This window comes from Bactrocera neohumeralis, chromosome 6 (assembly GCF_024586455.1).
Source record: "Bactrocera neohumeralis isolate Rockhampton chromosome 6, APGP_CSIRO_Bneo_wtdbg2-racon-allhic-juicebox.fasta_v2, whole genome shotgun sequence".
Classification (NCBI taxonomy): domain Eukaryota; kingdom Metazoa; phylum Arthropoda; class Insecta; order Diptera; family Tephritidae; genus Bactrocera; species Bactrocera neohumeralis.
Genome location: NC_065923.1, coordinates 61,221,427 through 61,248,525, shown reverse-complemented (window position 1 = coordinate 61,248,525; position 27,099 = coordinate 61,221,427). Strand labels below are relative to the sequence as shown.

At 35.5% G+C, this 27,099-nt stretch overlaps 1 protein-coding gene across 2 annotated transcripts; it reads right to left on the bottom strand.

The window, feature by feature from the left end:
- Positions 1–6,988: 6,988 nt before the first annotated feature.
- Positions 6,989–20,122, bottom strand: LOC126763181 (gram-negative bacteria-binding protein 1). 2 transcript variants are annotated; one of them, XM_050480465.1, is made up of 5 exons: positions 19,886–20,119; positions 10,887–11,463; positions 7,803–7,990; positions 7,437–7,735; positions 6,989–7,323 (listed from the first exon to the last, which is right to left on the bottom strand). In XM_050480465.1, exons 1-5 carry the CDS (start codon positions 20,019–20,021, stop codon positions 7,081–7,083), a joined length of 1,443 nt encoding a protein of 480 aa, XP_050336422.1. In that variant the 5' UTR covers positions 20,022–20,119; the 3' UTR covers positions 6,989–7,080. The 2 variants fall into 2 exon arrangements, with proteins under 2 accessions (XP_050336422.1, XP_050336421.1); XM_050480464.1 differs by lacking the exons at positions 6,989–7,323; positions 7,437–7,735; positions 7,803–7,990; positions 10,887–11,463 and adding exons at positions 12,742–13,010; positions 14,530–14,906; positions 14,976–15,145; positions 15,208–15,802 and having other exon boundaries at positions 19,886–20,122.
- Positions 20,123–27,099: the final 6,977 nt, after the last annotated feature.

The following is a 27,099-nucleotide window of genomic DNA, read 5'->3' as shown; positions in this document are numbered from 1 at the left end:
ATTGGGCCTGTTAGTTTTCAATTAATAAATGAGTCAAACCACGTCAACTTGATCAATGTTTTTTCATCATTTTTAGAAATCTAATGACTTTTCTGAAATTCGATAGCTTATATCAAGATGAAAAAACACTTTAAATAGTTTTTCGAAATTCTGCGCCGTTTTTTTTATATTCAATTTTTACTAATTTAGCAACATTTTAAGAAAAAATGCATATCTCAGGACCTGTTTGCTATAAACGAATGAAATTTTTTTTGAATATCGAAAACTGTATTTACTTTATTTTAAAAATATTGAACGTGAAATATTCGAAATTTAAGTAATTTGTTAATAACAATTGTTTAAACAATTGAAATTTTTTATGCTTTCTAGGCCTACAATTACAGTGAAAATTTTACAAAACATACTTTAAACATCCATTTTCATATCCCCCAAAGAAAAAATTTGTATTTTTGACTCTAAGAGTCAATATCGCATTTTTAGACTCACCATACACTATAGCCAGCGAGCTAGTGATGGACACGATGCTGACAGTGCCTTACAGAGCGCATTATGAATGATGATACTCTCCATGATTCAAACAATTGTAGCTCAAAGTCGACAACTTCTGGATGTGGGGCATATACATGGTGCTTATTTATTATAATCAGTTCAAACAACAATAACTTTTAACATTGCAAAACGAAAAATACAATGTTACACATATGTGTGGTGTACAACAGATAGACGACACGCTACAAACTTCATTTAATCACATGGATCACCGAAGACGTATCATTAGAATAAAGCCTACATTTGAGAGTTGTTTCACTCACAACTGCGATTTGATGGTACTGACGCGTATTTTTTATAGCAGCGACATTTTCAAAACTTTTTTGAATATTTCTATCGTGACGATCGTGTTCTGCTTGGGAACAAAAATCAAAATCTATATTTTTGAAGAAGTCGTTTGCCCATTCATAGAATTTTTTGGGAGTGTTGATAGGATCACTATCAACTCGCTGCAAACTGGCGCGATATGCGTGCCTCTTTACGGTTCCACCGACCCCATCACATGCCCCCTTCCCATGAGAAGTGGCGAAAAAATTCCATTCCGCTTTGACATTGAATTCTTTCTCATGTCTTGCCAAATTTCGGAAATTAAATTTATTCTTATATTGTGAGGCAGCTCCATCTGAAAAATAAAAGAGTTTTTTCACCAAGTTTTTCCCAAATTTCCGTTTCAAATATGCAATGAGTTTGGTGTTGAACAAATGCACTGATTTAGTATCGTGAGAAACTTTTTCTGAGATAATCACAAAGTTGAGATGCAAAGTCTCATTCAATTGTCGATAGTAAATCACGTATGGATGCACAGTGACCTGGCTATTCGTCCAATGATGAGACTGGACAGCATTCTGAATGTGGAATGTATAATTTTCAGCGAAGTCCAAACTAACAATGAATTCACCTTCTCCAGCTGATTTCTTCTTTTCGACAAAATACGCAGCTTGCGCCTTAGCAAGAAAATCGTGTTTTCGGAGCAAATTCAGACTTTTTGCAAAATCTTGCAAGAAATCATCTCTGACCTGAGTTATTTCTGATATATTACTCCTGTAAGAAAGTGTAACAAATATCAATTATGAAATGGCAATGACCAATGGAAGTGGTTGATAAATGAGTAACAATATATATTTTTTAATATAATTTTTCACAAAAAGTCACGTTCATTTCATTAATCTCGTTTGAATTTGGATCGGATTGACGATAATTGATTTCAAAAATAATATATCATAATAAATGTGTTGCATATAGATGGGTAATAATATGTTTCATTTAATCTCACTCTCAATTGATTAGGATTTTCAATTTGTGCAATTTCTTTTAATTGTCTATCTGATCTACAATTAATTCATTAACTTAAATTTAATCAAATTATATATAAATTTCTATTAAAAAATCAGAAGTTATTGGGTAATATATACCTGTCTGTATTTGTCCATTGACTATATGTTAGTGAAGATATATTATTCTGTTCGAAAAGTTCTTTTAATTTCGTGATGACAGGTTCAATTCCAAGACAATTTTCACATATGGATAAATAACAATCTGATGATGAATTATTGCAAATCGTTTTTTTGATAAAATCTTGAGAAGTTTCGGTATAATTGATTTTCCGAATCTTCAATTCTCGTTTGATCCCAAAGATTCTCATGTCCATATTTTGATGTGTCTGGCACACGCAAACATTGTGTGTTCCGCTTTGACCAGCTAAAATGCACTCGCGAGGTCTAAGGTCACGAAATTTGGAAAGGCCTACGTGCGATTGAGGAAACTCAGTTTTAAATTGCTCATATAAGTCATTCAGATTGAATAGCAATAATCTTTTTTGAACTTTAGTTTTCACACCATTTTCTAAAACTGTCTTATAATCTTTTATTCCTGGCATTAATCTGCTCGCATAGTCAGACAAATAGAAATCTTTCACTCTATTAACAGTCTCAAGTGAAATGATTTTTCCTTTTTTTTTGGCAGGTCGAGATGCAAAACCAGAGTTTTTTAGCATTTTTTTTTGCAGCTGAAGCTGTGTATCGAGTTACCGAAAATGTTCTACATATTTCAGCAATAGTCCATTCATGTGGGAGAGTAGTTAGTATCTGAATTTTATCAGATCTCGATTTTGCTGCGGCTAAAGCAGTTTTTACATTCTGAACTAGAGACTCCGATCCATTTTTCTTGCTCTTTTCGCCATTACAGTTGTTGATTACTGGTGATTTATTAATTGCAGCAATGAGTTTCCACAGGTAGTGGAAACAAAACATTTTTCAGAAAAATATATAAACTTATCAACGTTATTATTTATTTTGACCTCAAAATGGATACATTAATACATGTTTCAATTAACAAAATGTATACATCAATAAATATTCTCACTTGTTTTTTTCACTGAAACAACTGACGCTGCGACGAAAATCACATATACGTACGTTGCGCACGCCGCCATGCCGTGTCCATCACTAGCTCGCTGGCTATGGTGTATGGTGAGTCTAAAAATGCGATATTGACTCTTAGAGTCAAAAATACAAATTTTTTCTTTGGGGGATATGAAAATGGATGTTTAAAGTATGTTTTGTAAAATTTTCACTGTAATTGTAGGCCTAGAAAGCATAAAAAATTTCAATTGTTTAAACAATTGTTATTAACAAATTACTTAAATTTCGAATATTTCACGTTCAATATTTTTAAAATAAAGTAAATACAGTTTTCGATATTCAAAAAAAATTTCATTCGTTTATAGCAAACAGGTCCTGAGATATGCATTTTTTCTTAAAATGTTGCAAAATTAGTAAAAATTGAATATAAAAAAAAACGGCGCAGAATTTCGAAAAACTATTTAAAGTGTTTTTTCATTTTGATATAAGCTATCGAATTTCAGAAAAGTCATTAGATTTCTAAAAATGATGAAAAAACATTGATCAAGTTGACGTGGTTTGACTCAAATGTTTTTAATCGTTTGTAATTGAAAATTAATTCGATTATGCATCAAATTACAAAACGTTTCATAAAATATATTTAAATTTCACATTTTCTTGGATTTTCATTGTTTTAAATTTTTATTAGCGATCTTGAACGGCGGCAACAAATTCCTCCGTTCACATATATTTTTGATATAATTTCAATCTGGTCATTCCAGTCATTCCAATTACAAAACGTCAAAACCTCCCCAATCCAGTCAACTGTCAAAGTTTAGGTGGTTTTGACGTTTAGCAATTGTTCTCCCACTTCCAGTGAGAGAGGAGTTGGACATCTCTTTATCTCTGCTTGGTACCCTGACTTGTGAACGCCGTCTGTTAAGGGCGAGCCTGGTAGTGAGTTTATCCTCTGACCAACTCAACCATTAACATTGCGGTCGCTAACGCAGTCTTCCGTGGTCCGGTATATTTACGCGGCAAAGTGTTTGAACAGGACATCACCAGCGTAGCAGAGGAGCGTCAACGTGTATACCAGGACAGCGTATTGAAGCCTACACGAGCGTCGGCAGGAGTAGCCGAGCGTAGTCGTCGTAGCACGCGAGCGTCAACGTATACGCCAGGACATCGTCATCGATGCATACAGGAGCGCCGGCAGAAGTAGTCGAGCGCAGTCGTCGTTGCAGAAGAGCGTCAACGTGTACGCCAGGACACCGTCATTGAAGCCTACACGAGCGCCGGCAGAAATAGCTGAGCGTGGTCGTCGTAGCACGGGAGCGTCAACTCACGTCGCAGGACATCGTCATTGCAGCCTACGCGAGCGCCGGCAGAAGTAACCGATCGTGATCGTCGAGCAGCCAGTCGTCTAGCAACGAGGAACGCAGCAGAGTGGGAAATGGTATTGCCCTAACGGACCACACTGAACCGTTATCCTGAAAGCACTTTCTTCGGGCGACGACACACATAGGTTTCTGCTAGTGCATACTGCGGCTAAAAATATAAGGAGTTGTCGCAGGACAATGACATTTGGTACATCATTGTTTTGGATTCCAATCAAGAAAAAAATGAAAAAATCAAAATCACGCCCCCTTTTTTACGCCCACCTCCCATATAAGGTGAAACTTAATTTTTGACCTACAGCACTGATTTTTGGTACATACATAGCATTTTTATGACATTATATATGTTGGTGTTAAATTTCAATAATATCCGCCCTCTTTTACGCCCACCTCCCATACAACTAAATTCTCTTTTATCAAGTCTCTTTTAGCAACTCTTTTACATCTTCGTGACATTCTAATTTTTTTAATTTTATTTTAGTACGAAAAATGTTTATGTACGGACCCGAAGACATTAATAAGTGATGCATCACATCTTCGTTAGTGGATATGCGTCCAATTCTTCTGGAATGATACATCCTATAGTTCCTGTAATCCTTGTTATATATATATTGCATACTTTTGGGCGGTAACTTGCCATTTTAGAGTATCTCATTGTTTTTTTCAAGGGGGGCAATTTGGGGCAGCTGAATTTTTTTTATCGTTTAGCTGAGACTTCAGGCTTTAATTCGGTGTATGTATGTCGACAGCGGTAGACAGCGCTAAAAAGATGCACCACTTTGAATTTGAAGAACATTGAAATTTTGACGTCCAAATTATGTTGTTCCACAATATTTTTTATGCATTATTTTTATACTCTCGCAACAAAGTTGCTAAAGAGAGTATAATAGTTTTGTTCACATAACGGTTGTTTGTAAGTCCTAAAACTAAAAGAGTCAGATATGGGGTTATATATACCAAAGTGATCAGGGTGACGAGTAGAGTCGAAATCCGGATGTCTGTCCGTCCGTCTGTCCGTGCAAGCTGTAACTTGAGTAAAAATTGAGATATCATGATGAAACTTGGTATACGTATTCCTTGGCTCCATAAGAAGGTTAAGTTCGAAGATGGGCAAAATCGGACCACTGTCACGCCCACAAAATGGCGGAAACCGAAAACCTATAAAGTGTCATAACTAAGCCATAAATAAAGGTATTAAAGTGAAATTTGGCACAAAGGATCACACTAGGGAGGGGCACATTTGGACGTAACTTTTTTGGAAAAGTGGGCGTGGCCCCGCCCCCTACTAAGTTTTTTGTACATATCTCGGAAACTACTATAGCTATATCAACCAAACTCTATAGAGTCGTTTCCTTCAGGCATTTCCATATACAGTTTAAAAATGGAAGAAATCGGATAATAACCACGCCTACCTCCCATACAAAGGTTATGTTGAAAATCACTAAAAGTGCGTTAACCGACTAACAAAAAACGTCAGAAACACTAAATTTTACGGAAGATATGGCAAAAGAAAGCTGCACCCAGACTTTTTTCAAAAATTGAAAATGGGCGTGGCGTCGCCCACTTATGGACCAAAAACCATATCTCAGGAACTACTCGACGGATTTCAATGAAATTCGGTATGTAATATTTTCTTAACACCCTGATGACATGTACGAAATATGGGTGAAATCGGTTCACAACCACGCCTTCTTCCAATATAACGCTATTTTGAATTCCATCTCATGCCTTCTCTGTATACATTAGGAACCAATGGTGATAGCGGAATAAAACTTTACACAAATACGGTATTTGAAAAATATGTAAATGACTGATAATGAAATCTCGTTTATCACTTTATCATGCGAGAGTATAAAACGTTCGGTGACACCCGAACTTAGCGCTTCCTTACTTGTTTTTAATGGATTTTGATGCAAATTTTTTCTTTGATACATATTATAAATGAAAAATAATAATAAAGTTGAATTTCAATAGTTGTTTTATTGTATCAATGATTTGACTTTTGAGTAAATTTTTTGCTAATTTTGATGTTTTCCACATTCACCAATTTTGGGCAGTTCTGGACAAAAAACTAATGCAGATAGAATCCTAATACTTTGGGAAAATAATGTATAGATAGTTGGTAACAAACTGTGAAATTTTCATTCAAATCAGACAACATGCCATTTTTTAATTTCAGCCACGGAAATCCCAATGTGCGACATTACAACGCGGGAGACAAATTTTGTAAATTTAATTAAAATTATAATAAAAGTAAAATAGAGTACGATTCGCAGAAGAGCCCCAATGTTTACAAATTTATTGTAACGAACCCTGGACACGGCGAGTATACCTCAGCAAATTATACTTGTAAAAGCAGGGGCAGCAAAAAGCTTCGTTACAATGGATAATGAAATTTTATAGTTTTCAACATTTTTTACACGGTTTTTCAAAGTAAATATAGTTCTTTATTTCATCTTACACGGTTTTCAGATGACATAGAACGAATCCCCCATTTTACTATAGGAAACGCCTCTTTTTTTACACGGATTTCTGAGGAACGTATCTACCGTGTAAAAAAGAGTTGGGTGCAAGTACCTGTTTTTGGAAATGGATCAACACAAACAACTATAACTTTGGAAATTAAATTTTTTATTTGATATGAGTTGTTAGTTCGATTCACTACTTCCTAAGCCTTGGCGCATTGAACACATCTTGTGCAAATAAATTGAATTATTTCTTTATTTTTAGAAATCGGGTGGTAGCGCATTTACAAGAATTCAAAAAAATCTAGATATACATATATATAGATAATGTTACACAGCGTACACTCTCACATATTTCACAGCCATGGCAGCCTGCGAACCCCACTCCCTGCTGCATGTTCTTTTTCTCTTTGAATCACGGCATTCCTTTTTAACTGTCGCATTTTCGCAACAACCTGTGAAACTTCGATGAAATAAAGCAAATGCGTTATCTAGTGTATTTTTCCATGGCTTCGCTCTCGTATCCTCGAATTCAAGGTGTCCCCCAGCTCCAACGCCCAAAACGATATGATACTAGATACGATAATAAACAGAGAAAATAGATCCATAATATAATGATATATGTATATATATATATATGTATATATATGTACATATATATATAATACATATTTGCAAACACTTACAGGTTCCGCATATTCACCGTTATTAATGTAACAACCGTACTTCTTATTGTCGGCGTACATATGTATTTCGGTTGAAGTCCATACTAGTGTAAAGTTGTGATAGCCATTTGCGTTGAAATCCATTCCGGCGGCCATATGACTTGTACGAACGAAATATAATTTACCTTTATTAGGTAGGCCATTTAATATTACTGGGCCACCACGTATTCGGTTATTTTCAATATCTACTGATGTGGCAAAAGCTATTCGGAGTTGTTTTCGCGTAGTACAACTGAGATTGTCGGGCACAAGCATCATATCTATATACATATGTATAAAGAAGCACATAATTCATATTTCAAATATTAGAACTATTTTCCCACTTACAGGGGAATAGCCAATCACCGTAGGGCAATGTTGCATATATTTCAATACGTCCATATGTAAAACTGAATTTACCATTTGTGTCGATTCTCGACGTGTTTACTGGTGGGGGATATGCATATGACCTGTTTTTATGTTGTACATATGCGCAAGTAAAAGTATTGTTTTCATAGCAAACAGGCTGTTTACAACTATAAAGACAGACAAAGATGTAAACTTTTAAAATAAGAATGGTGCTATTTGACAATTCAATTGTTTTTGTTTCTTTACAGACTTAAACAAATAGAAATACATACATAGTTCCTATAAAAATGTAGATACTACAATTTGACTTATTTTATGTTCGAATTTTATTTTTCTTATGAAGCGTAGCACGAAACCAAATTTTTTTCAAGTGGATTTCTTCACTTCTCATCTTTACTATCGTCAAGAAAGTACAAGTATTGTAATTTCTCTAGTCCTGGACTAGACCAGTTCAAGTTTTTCAAAATATATATATTTGGTTTTTACCTAATGTACCGTCTAAGGTTCTAAAACATGACACAAAACATTATTAAAAATCCTGTCCAATTTTTAAGTATTTTTTCAATCAGCAGTCGATCGTACTCGAAGACTATTACAAGTATCCACTTAGTAAGGTCTAAGCAGACTAAAAATCCGCTTTTAAGTAGCGCGAACCTAGAAGAAATCGACGGAGGTTCTATAAAATATATATATGGATAGTCGAAAAAGTCTTTTCGTATTTCTAATCAAACTTCAAATTATTTTTTCTATAGCGTAGACACCGCTTACGCGATTATAGCCGAGTTAACAACAGCGCGCCATTCATTTCTTCTTTTCGCTACTTGGCGCCAATTGGATATTCCAAGCGTAGCCAGGTCCTTCTCTACTTGGTCCTTCCAACGGAGCTGAGGTCTTCCTCTTCCTCTGCTTCCCCCGGCGGGTACAGCTTCGAATACTTTCAGAGCTGTTGTGCTTTCGTCCATTCGGACAACTTGACCTAGTCAGCGTAGCCGCTGTCTTTTAATTCGTTGAACTATGTCAATGTCGTCATATATCTTGTACAGCTCATCGTTCCATCGAATGCGATATTTGCCGTGGCCAACGCGCAAAGGACCATAAATCTTTTGCAGAACTTTTCTCTCGAAAACTCGCAACGTCGACTCATCAGTTGTTGCCATCGTCCAGGCCTCTGCCCCATATAGCAGGACGGGAATTATGAGTGACTTATAGAGTTTGGTTTTTGTTCGTCGAGAGAGGACTTTGCTTCTCAATTGTCTACTCAGTCCGAAGTAGCACCTGTTGGCAAGCGTTATCCTGCGTTGGATTTCTAGGCTGACATTGTTGTTGGTGTTTACGCTGGTTCCAAGATAAACGAAATTATCTACGACTTCAAAGTTATGACTGTCAACAGTGACGTGAGAGCCAAGTCGCGAGTACAGCTTGATGACAGGAGATATTTCGTCTTGCCCTCGTTCACTGCCAGACCCATTTGCATTGCTTCCTTGTCCAGTCTGGAGAAAGCAGAACTAACGGCGCGGGTGTTGAGGCCGATGATATCAATATCATCGGCATACGCCAGCAGCTGTACAATCTTATAAAAGATTGTACCTGCTCCATCAAGTTCTGCAGCTCGAATTATTTTCTCCAGCAGCAGGTTGAAGAAGTCGCACGATAGGGAGTCGCCTTGTCTGAAACCTCGTTTGGTATCGAACGGCTCAGAGAGGTCCTTCCCGATCCTGACGGAGCTTTTCGTGTTGCTCAACGTCAGTTTACACAGCCGTATTAGTTTTGCGGGGATACCAAATTCAGACATCGCGGCATAAAGGCAGCTCCTTTTCGTACTGTTGCAAGCAGTTTTGAAATCGACGAAGAGGTGGTGTGTATCGATTCTCCTTTCACGTGTCTTTCCAAGATTTGGCGCATGGTGAATATATGGTCGGTTGTTGATTTGCCAGGTCTAAAGTCACACTGATAAGGTCCAATCAGTTTGTTGACGATGGGCTTTAATCTTTCACACAATACGCTCGATAGAACCTTATAAGCGATGTTGAGGAGGCTTATCCCACGGTAGTTGGCGCAGATTCTTTTTATATTTATACTAATAAATAAATTGACAAATATGTACCATTTTGGTCGACCACTTTTTGCCATTTTTCTGCTAGAGCCATTATTCCATCAGTGTAAATCGAAATTTTCAGAACGGAAGCGAGCGAACCATTGTTGTGCTACACGATACAGCAACGTCTCCGTAAACTTTACAATTTTCATTAGTGGCTTGCGTGCCATTCTTCCCTTTTTTATACAAAACTCTCAAAATATAGCGAATTTCTTTATTATTTTCATTCCTTTTTGAACAGCTGTAACTTCTTTTCAACTTCCTTGAATTTATTATGAATCTTCAAATCTCACCTTTTCAACACTATACGGTATTGGTAGCACTGGAAATATACGACTGCAACGACATCTATTGACAAAATACGTAAATACTTTTTCGACTATCCAATATCTAAATAATAATAAGCGTGGCGAGTTGAGTCGATTTAGCAATGTCCGTCTGTCTGTGTTTCCGTTCGTCCACTCGTCTATTTGTTTATACGCGAACTAGTCTCACGTTATTTTCTCCCCAAGAATTTCTAATCTGACAAGATATCTTCACATTTGGCGCAGGTTATTTACTGTTTAAGGCAAAAATGCAATATCCGAAGAAATTAGTCAGATCGGAGCACTACATATATAGCATACATCTGCCAAACAAACTGAACGATAAGAATTAAATAATTGTAAGGAATCTTTTGTATTTGTGAAGGGTAACGTTTTTTCTTGTTTTTTTTATAAACTAAGATGTTTACTATAAACTAAAGGAGAAAAATTCGATTCCTTTTCTTTCATCTAGAATAATTAGTCAAAATTAGGATTTGTTTGATGGCTGAATACTGGGCTAGCCTGAAACTTAAGTTCTATGGAAAGAGCTGAAAAAAATATCTACTACGCTATTACAATAAGTAAGAGCACACTGAAAGATATGGAACTGAAATCCACATAATTTTAAGCGATTTTCAGTATAATCGCTTTAAAAGTTCTTACTTTTTGAGTTCAATGGTTGCTTTATTTTTCGCTTGCGATATTATAGGTGTTATTAGTAAAGTTTCACGGCTTACAGTCATACACGAATTATCATCCCTTACAGCTGTAAAGTCTTCAGATCGATCACCTATTGCATTTGAGTGAAGATAATTTCCACGATTCCAATTGGATAGTTTTGGTGATTTGAAAAGCTCTTCAAAAATCAAGTCATTTGGTTTGAATATTCTTCTAGAAGGTTTTTGGTTTATAAAAACTTTAGTTTCGCTATTTTTAATAACACCATCGGCATTTAGTTGTGGTTTAGCTGCGGTACATGGATCGATCGGTTTGTCGGCTTCCTTAATAGTTTCATGAATGATATTATTGTCCAAGAGTCTTACGCTATCGGTTCGTGAATATATACCCTCCTTATGCATTATTAGTAGATTTATTTTCACTTTAGCATTATTTTGCAATTTACGAGCGACTTGTTTAGTTGTCCAACGATTGTTCATTGGTTTAGTTAACAAATCCAATAATAACGGGCATTGTTCATTAATCTCAATGTTATATATTGCCATAGTGATTCCATCGTCATCTATTTAAATTGAAATAGGAAATTAGTTTAGTTTAAATTACAAAAAAATATTAGAGTATAACATGAGAAAAAGTTTCAACGATAGACGCTGGCTTTTTGCCGTAAACAGCTTATTTGAGGCGGAAGAAGAACGCCGTTATTGGTCCTTACTTTATGTATGATTTTGAGAGTAAATTGGTCATGTTGATTCGTTTTGATCTATCAATTTGCAACAGATTGGGTATCCGTATCGATAATATTGATACTTTAGGTTCTTTTAGACATTAGGAAATATTATGGGGGTACTCTCATGTGAACGCATACATTTTACCACTTTTTAGGATTTTTTTTTTTATGCGACAAAAAAATTAAGTCATTTTAATTTTTTAATATATTTTTTTTTTTGTATTTTGAAATGTACAAAAATTTTTTTTTTTCGTTTTTTACATTTTTAATATTTTTTTTTTTAATCAAAGTAGTCCCCAACAAAAAAAGTAGTTCACTCACTGGCTGTTCATGTTGTCTGAAATAAAAAAAAACGAATGGATTATTATTCAGTAGTTCTGCGGCTATCGTCCCTACCAAATATAATCAATTTCATTAAAAAAATATCGAACTTCAAAAAAAAGTCACGAAAATCTCGTGTTTTTTTTTTCGTTAAAAATCGTTTAAAAAAATATGAAAATATTTTCGAAAATAAACTGTTCTGGTAGAGACGATAACTATAAATGAGTAGAAGAAAGAGTGTAAATTTTAAAGCAATCGGTTGAATACTTTTGGTTTAGGACCATGACAGTTTCAGAAAATGATGATTCGAGAAAAATGCGTTTAGAAACGTAGCAGCTGCAGACTTGTCATGGCGCCTTGTAGACAGTCGCTTACGACACGTCGGCGACTATGTATGAGCTGTAACTTATCAAATACTATGAATTTTGGTCTGAATTTTTCACAGCATGTTTTCAATAGGTTTTACTGTCAAAATATAAAAAAAAATCGATTTTTCGAAGTGATTACATGAGAATACCCCCTTAAGGTACGAAATAACATTATAGTTCGAAATGATGATTTCCAACTAACGAAGTAGAAAAACAGAGAGAACTCTCTACGGTAATACGTCGATCTAAATAAATAGCGCAGAGTTTGCTTATGTTCTCTTCAACGCGATCTCCTGCTTGGTAAATATGAATTAGGGTAATTTTCTTCGAAGACTCAAATTATTTTTTGGTACTAATACGTGAACAGTATTTCTGAGCAGTCGTTCACGCGTAATTTAATCAAAAAAAAAAAAAAAATTATAAATTAATTATAAAAAATTTTAACAAATTTATTTCAATAAATGCCGGATATGTATGTACATAGTATGGAGAATTTTTGTTATGTATTTATATTGCATAGACACGGACATAATCAACAATCAGTGATGGGTTGGTCCAAGTTGATTTCCAATTGCCTCGATCGCGCCAAAAATTCAGTGCTGCTTTGGGCGACGTATTTGCCCAGGGCTTTGATAAGCTATCATCCGAAAAATCACCATGTCCACCAGCAGCGACACCAAGTGTAATGAAGAACTTCAATAGAGAAACGAATTGGAAGACGAAAAAAAAAAACGATTAACTATAAATATTCATATAAAAAAGGTTTTAGTATTTGTGGAGCGGAATAATAAGTAGTTTTAGCAGTATATAGAGTGCTCCGTAGTTCGTAAGGTCTATTAAAATATACCAGCATCAAATTTGCCTTTTATATAAAGCCTCATTAAAAAAGCGGTTGCTATAGTAAAGAAATTGAGAACGTAATAACTATACGATCGCGTCTGAGATAGAACGATAGCTTTTAAAAAATTTTGAATAAACCTATCCAATCTTTTATAAGATCAAGAAGTAAGGAAGGGCTAAATTCGGGTGTCACCGAACATTTTATACTCTCGCATGATAAAGTGATAATCGAGATACCGTTATTAGCAACTTTATTGCAAGAGTATAAAAATGATGCCCTCTGAATTACATGAAAATATCTGAGAGATTTACCGATATTTTCGGTGAAAAATTAGGTTAGATTAGGTTAGGCACTGAGTTCTTCGTGTTCGATATCAGGGACCTTGAAAAGTTATAGTCCGATCACGACAATTTTTCCACAAGGGATACCTCAGCTCAAATACCGTATTTGTGTAAAGTTTTATTCCGCTATCATCATTGGTTCCTAATGTACATATATATTATACAGAGAAGGCATCAGATGGAATTCAAAATAGCGTTATATTGGAAGAAGGCGTGGTTGTAAACCGATTTCACCCATATTTCGTACATGTCATCAGGGTGTTAAGAAAATATTATATACCGAATTTCATTGAAATCGGTGGAGTAGTTCCTGAGATATGGTTTTTGGTCCATAAGTGGGCGACGCCACGCCCATTTTCAATTTTTAGAAAAAGCCTGGGTGCATCTTCCTTCTGCCATTTCTTCCGTAAAATTTAGTGTTTCTGACGTTTTTTGTTAGTCGGTTAACGCACTTTTAGTGATTTTCAACATAACCTTTGTATGGGAGGTGGGCGTGGTTACTATCCGATTTCTTCCATTTTTGAACTGTATATGGAAATGCCTGAAGGAAACGACTCTATATAGTTTGGTTGACATAGTTATAGTAGTTTCCGAGATATGTACAACGGACGGACGGACGGACGAACAGACAGACATCCGGATTTCAACTCTACTCGTCACCCTGATCACGTTGGTATATGTATATAACCCTATATCTGACTCTTTTAGTTTTAGGACTTACAAACAACCGTTATGTGAAAAATGTAATAAAAGACAAGTGACACGTGAACTGTCTGCGAGAAAAGTACTATCGAAGCTCAGTTATTTGTTTCAGGAAATCCGTTTTGGGATTGAAAAAATAAATTTGCTGAATGAGCTAAATATTAACTCCGCCGAGGCCTATATAAAGTAAACATAATATATTAACACAAAGGGAGCGCATTTTGAAAGCACTTTATATAATTCGATACGTATCCACTCTCCCCTGCTGCCCGCAACTGGTGTCTTTACATTACTTAAACGTTTAGTAATAAAACAATTAAAAGCAAACCTCTTGGTCGAATGGTGCCATATGATTTCCATTTGTCCATGCATAATTCTGACCCATTTCGTGTTGCGCGAATCCGCCATCTATACTACCATATTTTTGTCCATCCACTTCAAAGCTTAAACGTTGATCGTCCCATGTTAGCGAGTAAATATGAAATGTTGCACCAAAATGAGCATCACGGCTAGTATTCACCATGAATGTATTGCGATAACTCGCTTCGGGGCGTAGTACGGCACCGCCATAGAGTACACGACCGCCCATTTCAATGCCACCACTAGTTTGTAGATTCAGATTGCTGCGTATGAATGCTATACGCATTTGACCTGAGGCATATGCTTGTTGGCCATACAAATTGGCGAGCGGTTCCAACAGCAGAACTTAATGAAAAACAAAGTTTAATAAAAATATAGTTTAATGTCAATCAGTTTTCACTGTCTGAAACCTACGCGGGAATAGCCAGTCGCCTTGTGGCAGCTTGGCTCGCACTTCGACGCGTCCGTATTTGAAGCTGAATGCGTGTTTGGTGTTGATACGGGCGGTGAGTATGGGTGGTAGCACAACACGTCCGAAGGCTTGGCGCCTACATTCGATATCAGAATTCTGATAGGCGGTACATCTGCGGAAAATTGATACGATTATAGCTAATAAAAATATACTTTTGTAAGCGGTCACACTCACCTTACACCTAAATTTAAATTTCCCCTACGTATGTCAGCATCCGGGTTATCATTACCCCAAATGCGCGGTTCTATCTTTAGCATGCCATTTGTAATTTCTGCATTCGTATCGTATAAAACGAATTCTGCATCGGCAATATCGAGCGGCATACGCACTTCGTAACGCCAGCGTGTTGCATTTAATTCGTTGCCGTTAAAATTTTCCTCAAATATAAGTTCACCACGACATGCGTTACGATTACGTATTATCGTCAATGTTGGCTCACAATTGTCATTTCGTGGATCTATGGCCGGTGGAGTTTCGGTTGTTATCACTGTCGGTTTTTTATCATTAACTATTTCGTTTATAGCTATGACCACTGACGGCACCTCACTTACCATGATCGGCGAGGACATACTACGAAAACGGTTCTTATTAAATTGTACGTCAGTCCATATATAAATGGTATCGTCTTCGCGTAGACGACGTTTGATCTCAAAGATCCATCGATTATTGGTTTCCGTACTAACGCGACCGGAAAACTCGCCTTGCTCGAAAGCTTTGAATGGCCGATTACGATTTACATTGAATGCCACATTTTCGATGCCCGCCTCATCTGTTTTAATAATAGTATTTCAATATTGTGAGTTTGCATCTTCTCCAATTACTGTTGCAAGATATTAGTAATACAATTCAGTCCACATAACTATTTTAAAGTGCTAAAGTATAATTTAGAGTGTGTTGACGCGGGTTTCTTGAGCAATAGTTGATAGAAGTTAGCAAAGTAGTGAGATTCAGTTTGAAACATGGTGGAGTATTTTATTAGTTGAAGTACGGGATTAACCACCAGTGCTGAGATAGGCCCTCAGATTTCTGAGGCATTAATTTTGTAATGAAACCTCGATAGAATACAAAGGGTTTTTATATCCGGAACGGGGTATATTAAGTTTGCCACCCCGTTTCGCCTACGCGCGATCTGTCTGTATATGCGCGAACTAGTCTCTTAGTTTTTTTAGATATCGATCGGAAACTTTGCACATGTCGCTTTCTCCCCAAGAATCTGCTTATTAGTCGGAACGGTCGATATCAGACGGACCACCATATTGCGGCCACAAACACTGTACGATCAAAGTCAACGTCTTGTACGGAAAGCCGTTTTATTTGTGCAGGCTATTCTAGCTTTGGTGCAACCGAAGTTAATATTTTTACTTGTGTTAGGATAAAATAGTTTAGTTACAGTTTACATATTTAATGCACAATTAATCCTCTTAAGTTACCATTCGCGTTAGCTTAATAAATATATAGCATTTGAATAAAGCTACTTAATTGTGTTAAATACCAAAGAACAATGTGGAGACATGTCATAGCCACCCATACCAAAACAGTATGTTGAGAACTGAAAATCTTAACTTAGATGCGATTAATGTTTTCTGATACCAAATTGAATATTAAACATAGAAAAATACGTACTAAAATTCGTACTCAAATAGCTGATTTTAAAGTCAATATAGTTTTGTGAATTTTAACATATACATACATATGTACAATACAATACTAAAACTATATGTATATGTATGTATGTATATGAAGCAGTTGAAAGTACGGTATTATAGAATCAAGGCTACCAGGTCAGCTAAGAGCTAAGCTTATTTTATGGCTAAGTGGTCCATACGATACGATCCCAAATACCAAAGAAGTATAAAAGTGTACCATACCATAGAGAATTTTTCGTTGACTTTGAGATTCTAAGATTTTTTGAGTCTAAAGTGATGTCTGCTGTGGTGCAGTGTCTGATTTATGAATTATATAGTATTAGGGCATAAAAAATCTTCCAATAAAATCGATCAAAATCAATTAAAGACTGGTAGGTATCTCTATAAGCCTCACAAAATCCGGACAGATTTATTGTGAGCTAGCGCAGAAAGTAATCACAGGTGTTGGCGTCTTAAAAATAATAAGAATCTTAAGATCATCAAAACAATATTTTTATACATTTAACACAAACAAACCAGTGAAGCAAATACATACTATACTTTTCAAATATTAATAAGATAATGCTAATGCAGCTTGTGAATTTATGCTGAATTTCGATGCGTTGACCTTTTAAGCTGATTTATTACTCTTTACGAGCTCTTAACGATAAGCTATAGAGAGCTGAGAACAATTATATGCTGAACATTCCATAACAAACAGACAAATTCGATGCGAACGGACATACCGGTAACGGTTTATAATGTGCTCATTATTTGATAGGAAAACATATCCTTGAAAATTTAATTTTAAGACCTGTTAGAGAGATCAAGTTTGCGCGCTTTACGTGGTTATATTCACTTGTGAAAAAAACAATATTTTTGGCATATATGGTATTTACATTGGGACAAAAAAGCACCCGGAAGTTGTAATTACGTTCCCCAGGTAAATGATATTTCAAAAAAATGTGTTTTGCGAAGTTGGTAGGGCTGTCATTATATGTCAGTCAGTTTGTTTACAGCAGCTGCTTAAGGGGGTATTTTAGACTAGAAATTTAAAAAAATCGATTTTTTTTTTTTCATAATTCGATAGTTTTGATATTCAAAAATATCTCCCTAAAACGATTTTTCAAAACTCAAATTAATTTCAAAGTTATAGCCATTTTAGTGACGTGGCAACTATACCGGTTGAGCGAATATCGTATAACGTAAATCTTTAATCGCGTTTTTCTTGAAACTACTATTTTCAACACTTCTGACATGATTTCTCAAGTTCTAATGAACCGATTAATTTGGTGTGGACCTTCTTTATATATCTCTCTATTTTTAAAATTTTGATTTTTGCCAAAAAACGGGCAAAAAATTCAAACAGTCGCCATTTACTGAACATTTTTTTTTTTATTTATCCTAGTTCAGACGATAGCGGCATTTGTACTGATTAAAATTTTTTTTTTTTTTTCAGATCACCCAAAGTGTTGGAATCGTGTCAGGAAGGGCGCACCCTTATTTTCAACCCCCGCCACGCCACCACGCCGCAATTAATCAAATTATCACAAATTTTTTTTTTTATTTTTTTTGTATTCTTAAAATATCAATAAATATCCGATAAAAAATTGGATGGTAAAAATGTTCTTAGTTTTTTTTATTGGACTTTAAAAAATGCCGTTAAACAGCATTTCTAGACTAGAATACCCCCTGCCCTGAGTCGGTACACCTCAGTAGTCGTTGCGGTTTTTAGAATGGATAAAAATATTGAACAAAGAATTTGTCTCAAATTTTGTATTTCTAAGCAAATTTCGTGTGAGAAATCGTTGCGAATATTGGAGGCTTATGGTGATTCACAAACACAAGCCTGCAAGTGGTACAAGACCTTCACTGACGGTCGAGAGATCGTTGAAGACATGTTTCGTTCTGGACGACTTTCGACTTCTTCAACTGATGAAAGTATTAAAACAGTGAAGGATATAGTGCTAGAAAATCGTCAGGCAAGTGACAGAAAGATGGCAAGAGTCGACATCTCTCGCGGGTTCGTTCGAATGGTTTTCGTGGATATTTTGGTTATGAAATACGTTACGATAAAGCTGATTTTTTTCAAAAAGTGTGCGATTGTGACCGAATTTAAAGACAAAAACGCAATAAGCTTATGAAAAGTGTTTCGAGAATTGCAAAATCGTTGGCATAGGTGTATTATATCTGGTGGGGATTACTCTGAAGGCGGCAAAATAAATATCGATGAATAATTAAATATTCTGCGTTTTATTTACAACTGGGTACTTTTTTGTCGCAATATATACATATATTAAATGTACATATGTATATTTAAGAATATTCTATGAGTAGTTCTTTACTTAGATATTTATATTTATCAGGTAATTAACGAATTCGATTTTGACAATAATTTTTAAGCCAGTGAGTGTTGGCTTTCTTGAAAAAATTATTTTTTTTTGATAAAGCCGTGATTTTGTCCTGAATCAAAATTTTGACTAGTCCTTCGATCATTACCTGTACTCATCTGTAGCAATAATTTTTTTTTTGCTTTCAGATTTCAAAAAATTAAGCGCAAAAACATTAGAGATCGACTGGGACACAGGATTTTGGCTTAAACCGACTTATGCTATTTAAAAAATTGCGACAAAAATGTTTATGGTGTATAATTTTATTGGAATATTTTGTTGAAACTGCGTACACGCTGCGGAATCCTGCATTCCAAAAATTGACATAAAATAAATTCGCAATAATTAAGCAATATCGGTATTACCAAGAGTTTCACAAATGCACATACATATGTAGACTCAAGTGCAATTTCATATATGGAAAAGGTTATCACTCAAAATTTGATTTCGGAAGAAATGACAGTGATCGAACGTATGCTCTGTTCACCAGCAAATTAATAATAACGTATACATTACAGGCAAAGCAGCATATTTACAAACATATATATATATACCTATATGTATAAAGGTATATACATATTATTAGATTTATACCTTATTTAAACATATAAATAATATAAACATACATATATGTACATTGTATGTCTGCATACCAACAATTACTAATTATTTTTAGCTTTTAATGTTTATATGAAGCTTTATTGTTAGCCACAAACAGCACCAGCACCTAAAGTGTTTCCCCGTTTAAAGAAAAATACATGTAAAACCAAAACCAACTAAATAGTATTTATACGTATGTGCATACAGAGTATAGAGTATGTATAGTATATCACTCACGCGGTATCGAAACTAGAAATCCTTCTTCTTTCAGCTCCAGTTGAACTGGTGGTATTTTGTAAGCAAACCCATTTTGAATACCACAACAGCACAGAAATACGAAGGATATGCACCATAGGCATAAGCGCATCTTCATTTTCTTGGAATATCACGAAACACAATAAAAAAATTATTAAATGAAACACGACGAATTGCCAGTAGAATTTATGGCACACGTTCAAGCAAAGCTTGTTTTCATACTGATTGCGAGATATACTTTCTGACTAAAAGGCGATTCACAACACAGATGAACTTAATCGGAAGCGGAGAGGACAGCTGAAATTCTAGCCTCTACAAGTTTTGAGTAAAACCGGTGAGAATTCAATAGATTCAAGCTAATGATCGATAGCTCAGTGAGAATTATTTACAAGATCTCTCTTCTCACTTCGGTTTCGGGAAATACCGAGTTAGCTATGTGCTGCGCTTTGTAATTGATAAGGGAGATATGTAACACGAAACTGAAAAAAAGTTTAAGTAACAGACTTCAATACTGCAGTTTTGCTTTATTTACTGACCTATGACGCGTGTGTACGCTTGACAAATGTAAAACAATACTCACTGAAATCAATCAGTCTCGCGTGTTAAGCAACGACATACACACGCATATTTTTCCGGGCTTAGTAAGTTATTTCCGTGTGCTTAGTCGCAAATTCCGGCAGATTTTCGGCATTCGCTCACTTGAATGTTATGAGTTGGTGTCGGTTGCATTCACCGTTAATGGTTTTATCATTCTAATAAATTATCGCGTAATTGCATTTCAAGTGAAACCACCACTTTTAAATTGTTCAAGTCACTTTTAGCATGTTCGCATAGTTAGAGTATGTTCACAATAAACTTCCAATAAAATAACCACCAATGCAGGAGAACTCCCTGCAAAAACACTTTTTCAGGCACAAAGTTCAAAATATTTGCGTGAAAAAAGCACATTCTCTTGAGATTTGAGAACAGCCGTTGAACCAGATTCAGTGTATAAAATAGTGATTTCTATTTCTGAATATCTTTTCTCGATTTTATTACAATTTGAAGTTCTGATTCCTAATTATTGTTTACACTGAAACTAAAACTTGAATCTCGAATATGCTCGTTAAAATAACTCAAACCTTAACATTAAACCGATTTAATTTCAAAGCAGTCTGAAAGATCAAGGAATTTGAGTAATAAGCGATAAACAGTTTATTTATTTTTATTCATCCCAGTCAACATATACTGCTGGAAAAGTGGTCGTGGCCCCGCCCTCTAATAAGTTTAATGTTCATATCTCCTAAACTGCTTAAGCTACAACAACCAAATTCAATCAGCGTGTACTGTTTAAAACTACTAAAGGCGCGATTAATCAATAACTAAATATGCCAGAGAAATTAAGTTTCACCACCGAGAATATGAATTTTATAATTTAATGAAAAAAAATTATTATGAATGATGAAACTTATAGGCTTTCTTAAAGGTGTCTAGGAACCTATTTTTCCGAGTACCAAACGAAAAAAAAAAAATTTTTTTTGAATCAAACTAATGTATACGAGGGCTGGCTATATACATATGTATATTTCTGGCCTAATAATGAAAATAGGAATATTTATCAACGAAAATGGTTTTATTGTTTTTCAAAATATTCTCCATCAAGATTTATACACTTTTGCATGCGCTCAAACCAATTTTCGAAGCACTTTTTCCACTCCGATTAAGACACCTCCAAAACATGGTTTTTGAATGCTTCAACAGCATCTTCTGGCGACGAATGTGTTGGAATAAAAAGAAGTCATTGGGTGCCAAGTCAGGGGTGTACGGCGGATGACCCATCAATTCGACGTTTTGGCCGGTCAAAAAGGCGCTGGTTTGAGCCGATGTGTGAGAGCTCCCATTGTCATGGTGCACAATGATTCGTCTTCTCTTGTTCGTTTTTCGAATTTCTCCGAAGACTTCAGGCAAACAAATGGTTGTGTACCACTTAGAATTGACTGTCCTACGTTGCTCAAGCGGAACAGTCGCCACATGACCAGTTTTGCCGAAGAAACAAGCGACCATTTGCTTCGAAGGGCTTCTTCCACGAACAACTTTCGTTGGATTTGGCTCGTCTTGGAAGACCCACACGGTCGATTGCTGTTTTATTTCGGGCTCATACGCATATGTAGATCCATGATTCGTCACCTATGGCGATCTTATAAACGTCTTTTGAAGCACCGCGATCGTATTTTTTCAGCATTTCTTTACACCAATCCACACGAGCCTTTTTTTGAGCAATTGTCAAATTGTGCGGGATCCAACGAGAATAAACCTTTTTTACGGCCAGGTGTTCATGCAATGTCGAATGTATGCTGGTGGGAGAAATGCATAGGCATGCCTCTATCTGAAGGTATGTTAGATGACGGTCTTGCATTATCAGTTCACGTACGGCATCGATGTTTTCTGGCACAACGGCTGTTTTTGGACGACCTTCACGGAATTCGTCTTTGAGCGAGCGTCGGCCACGATTGAATTCGTTGTATCAGTTTTTCACAGTGCTATAGGATGGTGCTTCATAGCCATACAAAGATTTTAGTTCATCGATGCACTCTTGTCGTGATAATCCACGTCGAAAGTTGTGAAAAATGATCGCACGAAAATGTTCACGAGTTAATTCCATTTTTTGGCCTAGATGAATGACAAAACGTTCTGAGTGATGTTATGCTAAAAAATGTCAAACTTTCCAATGGAAATGTCAGATTGCACCTGGCAACACTTAGTGTTGCCTAGGCCAGAAATATATATAGCAGCCTCCGAATGTATGTACATACATGCGTAAAATTGCTTGAATTTCGATCCTTAGGTTGACGTTTTACATCTTAAGATATTTTCCTTCCTTTGATTCCTTGAAGTTGCAAGAGTATAAAATGTGCGGTTGTACCCGAACTTAGACCTCCCTCATTTTTTTTGTTATATTTATACTAATAAACAACTATATACCATTTTGGTGACCAATTTTTTGCCATTATTCCATCAGTGTAAATCGAAATTTCGTAGTTTCCAGAACGGAAGCGAACCATTGTTGTACTACGCGAACTGATTCTGCATCGTCTCCGTAAACTTCACAAATTTCAATGGTGGCTTGCGTGCCATTCTTCCCTTTTTTATACAAAAATTTCAAAATATAATATAATATAAAATGAGGCTTAAAATCTCACCTTTCCACCACTATATAGTATGACACAATGTGATTGGTAGCACTGGAGATATACGACTGCAACGACATTTATTGGCAAAATACGAAAAGACTTTTTGTAGTATAATATATAATAGTTATATGGGGGGAAAAACTCCCCGTATTCACCTGATATGGCACCGTGCGACTTCTGCCTTTTCGGAAAAATGCTTTTGCCCATGAAAGGAAAGCGTTATGCAGACGTAGAAGCCATGCAAAAGGCTTGCACCGGAATACTGTTTTGAATAAATAAATTGATTTTGCCGAAAAAATTATTTGTTCTGTATTTTTTAAGTCCTGTTTACTTTGGAACGCACCTTATAGTAACAAAAATTTATTTTCAGTTTCGGTAAAAGAATATTTTATATTTATCCTATTTTTTGCAACTAAGGAAGGCTTTGCTGATCTGAAATTATTATTTTCCAGCAATATTTTGTTTATTTCACGAATTGACGAATATAAATAATAGTTTTTTTGGATTCCTACTAGATCACTTATATTTATTAAAAATGCATGAAGTTGTCAACGCTTTGCAAAAGAGAATTGAACAAAATTCCATTCGTTTCACTTTAACCACCAAACTCAATGCTTTGAATGTTAAGGGAAAACGTGAAGAATGTGCGAACTTTCGAGAAAATGTTTTCATGGTTAATCGAGAATCGTTGGGCTACATATTTACTGAAGTGGACTGCATCACTTTCCGAACTCAAAACATTTTGGTTGTTGCAATTTTCATCTGAGCCTGATTCAAAAGTGAAATATGAACAAGTTGTTCAGCCGATTCAGTTATTAGACGCGAAAAGTGTTCATATTGACGACAAAAAATTGATCGATCAGTTGCCAAATTTTAATGCGTTCTTGAAATCGAAAAAAGAGGACCGAGAAATATCAGACGAGTTTTTGCGCAATCTGTTAATGACCAGCTGTGTCAATTCTTCAAAGCTAATAAGAACGCTGAGTCTTTTTCCGAAATCTTGATAATAATTCAGTATTTGTTGTCTATCCCTGGTCAAAACGCAAATTGCGAGCGTATTTTTTCCTTAATCAATACACAGTGGGGTAACGAGCGTAACCGCCTCTCAGTTTACATATGCAACGGGACTGATTTTGACTGAGACCGATATGGTAACTCTACCCAATTGTATCTATTTTAAGCACAAAGACATACATGAGTAATTTCATTAAGATAACTCAAATAATGACCAATATATGCGATATAAACTCACCGAGAAGTTCGGAAATCTTTATATTAGGTATATAGTGGCTCAGGGAAGTATTGACCCGATTCAATCCATTTTTGATACAAAGAAATACTGATGTTAGGAAAGAGTTCTGCCTGAATTTCAATTGTATATCTCACACATTGACCGACATTTTCGATAAAAAGTCAAATATACGTACCGGGGTCTAAATATTCGGTACCTAAGGGCTTGAACAGTTTTTGTTGGATTTAAACAATTTTTGGTCATTAATTGCTTCTTGATTTGTGTAAAAATTTTTACCCACAGGTGACCCTTGCTACTACCATCCCCTATACCAAATTAAGTTTTATACCTTAATTTAGTCCTTAGTTAAGGCACTTTATAGGTTTTCGGTTAATGGCCGTTTGTGTTCGTGGCAGTGGTCCGATTACGCCCGTCTACGAACTCGTCATTTTGTTTGTACATCTCAAGTTTTACTAAAGTTACAGTTGCACGGACAGATGAACGGACAGATAGACATACCCTCGGATTTCAACTTTATATACTTTACATACTTCATTTATATACTTATATACATATAACCCTATATCTTTCCCGCTTAGTTTTAGGTGATACGTAAACCGCTAGCTGAACAGAACTATAATACTCTGTAGTCACATGTTGCAAGAGTGTAAAAAAATCCACATGCAATTTTTGTAAATGTAATATTTGCAAGTAAAAAAAAAACGAAAAATTGGTTCTCCGTCAAAGTAGATGCTCTATCGACATTTATAAAGTGTAGGACAGTTTCAAATCAAATAATTTGATTGAAATAATGGACGAAAGCTTAATTTACGGTAAATCAAATTTACTCATTATTTAAGAGAATGTATCATTCCGAATCAGGTGAAATGCGCTTAAGAAAGCACCAGGAACATCGTTCGAAGAAATACGGTTTGACGAGCAATCGCCTGATGAACCATCCAAAATAGTTATTTGCGCAGGACCAAAAGAACGCAAACATGCCGATGATCGCTTTTTTGAACTGATAAAGGTTGAGTAAGTGATGATGCAAAAATATTTGGAAGAATCGCTGGAAAACGAGGAAAAAATTATTATTTTATATAAATATGTAAGTATAATACTTGAAGAAAACAATATGTTTTATTCAATAAATAAATACCTTATATTTAGACCTTCGATGCCTATACATAGCATATACAAGGTCTGTCGCAAAAGAAACAGAACTTTTTAAATATAACTGTTTCTGGTGGCGCCTCCTATTGGTGGGTATATGAAATAAAAAGTTTGATCTCTTGTTAACATTTCGTAAAAATTTTAAGACAATTGGATAACTACAATCGATGTTATCGATCAAAAAGTGACAGCAGCTTTTGGTCATCGGTCGTAAAATGCATTTTGAACAAAGAGCAAATATTAAATTTTGTTTTAAACTTGGGAAAACGTTTACGAAAACATTTCAAATGATGAAAAAAGTTTATGGTGATCAGTGCCTATCCCGTAGCAATGTGCGTGAGTAGTTTAAGCGATCCCAAGAAGGTCGTGAGGACCTCTGTAACGATCAGAAGTCGGGCCGGCTAAAATCAGTGATTACCCAAAAATGCTGATTTGTTTTTACGATTCCGAGGGTATTGTACACCGAGTGCTCGTCCCACCTGGCCAAACGATTAATGCTGTGTTTTACCTTGGTGTTATGAAGCGTCTTTTGTCACGCATTCGTCGTGCTCGACCACAATACCGTGTTGCACGATAATGCGCCGTGTCATCGGTCGTCGCTTGTCACTGATTTTTTGACAAAAAACTCCATATTAACCATTAATCACTCACCCTACTCACCTGATCTGGCACCCTGTGATTTTTACCTATTTGAAAAACTTCATTTGCCCATGAAAGGACATTTCAGGACATTTCAGCAATCCAAAAGGCGACGACCGATATTCTCAAGAGCATTCCGAAAAATGACCTTAAACACTCATGTGAAATGCTAATTGACCGCGCTAAACGCTGTATCGAAGCACAAGGAAACTACTTTGAATAAAAAAATATAACTTTTGAAAAATATTAATTTTTTGTTGTTTTTTTAACAGTCCTCTTTCTTTTGCACAAACCTTGTATAATAAGTAAAGCAACAACTTCCGAACTCATGTTTAAGCAACGAAGTGAATATTCAAAATGAAGTTGGCCTCAAAGTTGTGTTCAAAGGTCAATTTCTAGCCCAACTCAATCAACCAACTAATTGTTGCGTGTATGCCTTCCATAAGTGTTAATAATTGAGATGTTAAATCTCTTCTTCATAACTTCATATAACAATTTTCACCCCATATCCTTACGGGGTTAATACTATTTATGATTGAAAAATTGAGGTAGCTATACCATATATCAAACATAAATAAATATATTTGATATTCTGCGAAGTTGATTCAAGAAATAGTTTTGCAGGTCTGAGAGTATTTGTTTCCTCAAACTCTAAACTTAAGGTCAAATATTAAATGAAATACCTCTTCGAAAAAAGCCCAAAAACGCGTTTATTATTTGTTAATTTTGTTGTTTATTAAAGCAAAAATAAACCCATTAAACTCGTTATATTTGCCTCTGTGAGATCGTCACTTGAAATTAGAAGGGGCAAAGACAAATGTTTTGTCTTGCAGTTTGAAACTATGGAATCGATTATGCGTTGACCTGAGCTACTCGCAAATCTCTATGACAACTTCCTGTTTATTAAAATAATCGTTACTAAACACTAATAAGCATTTCAGATTCCAAGTCGTTTTGTTGTATATCAAAACAGATCAAACTTT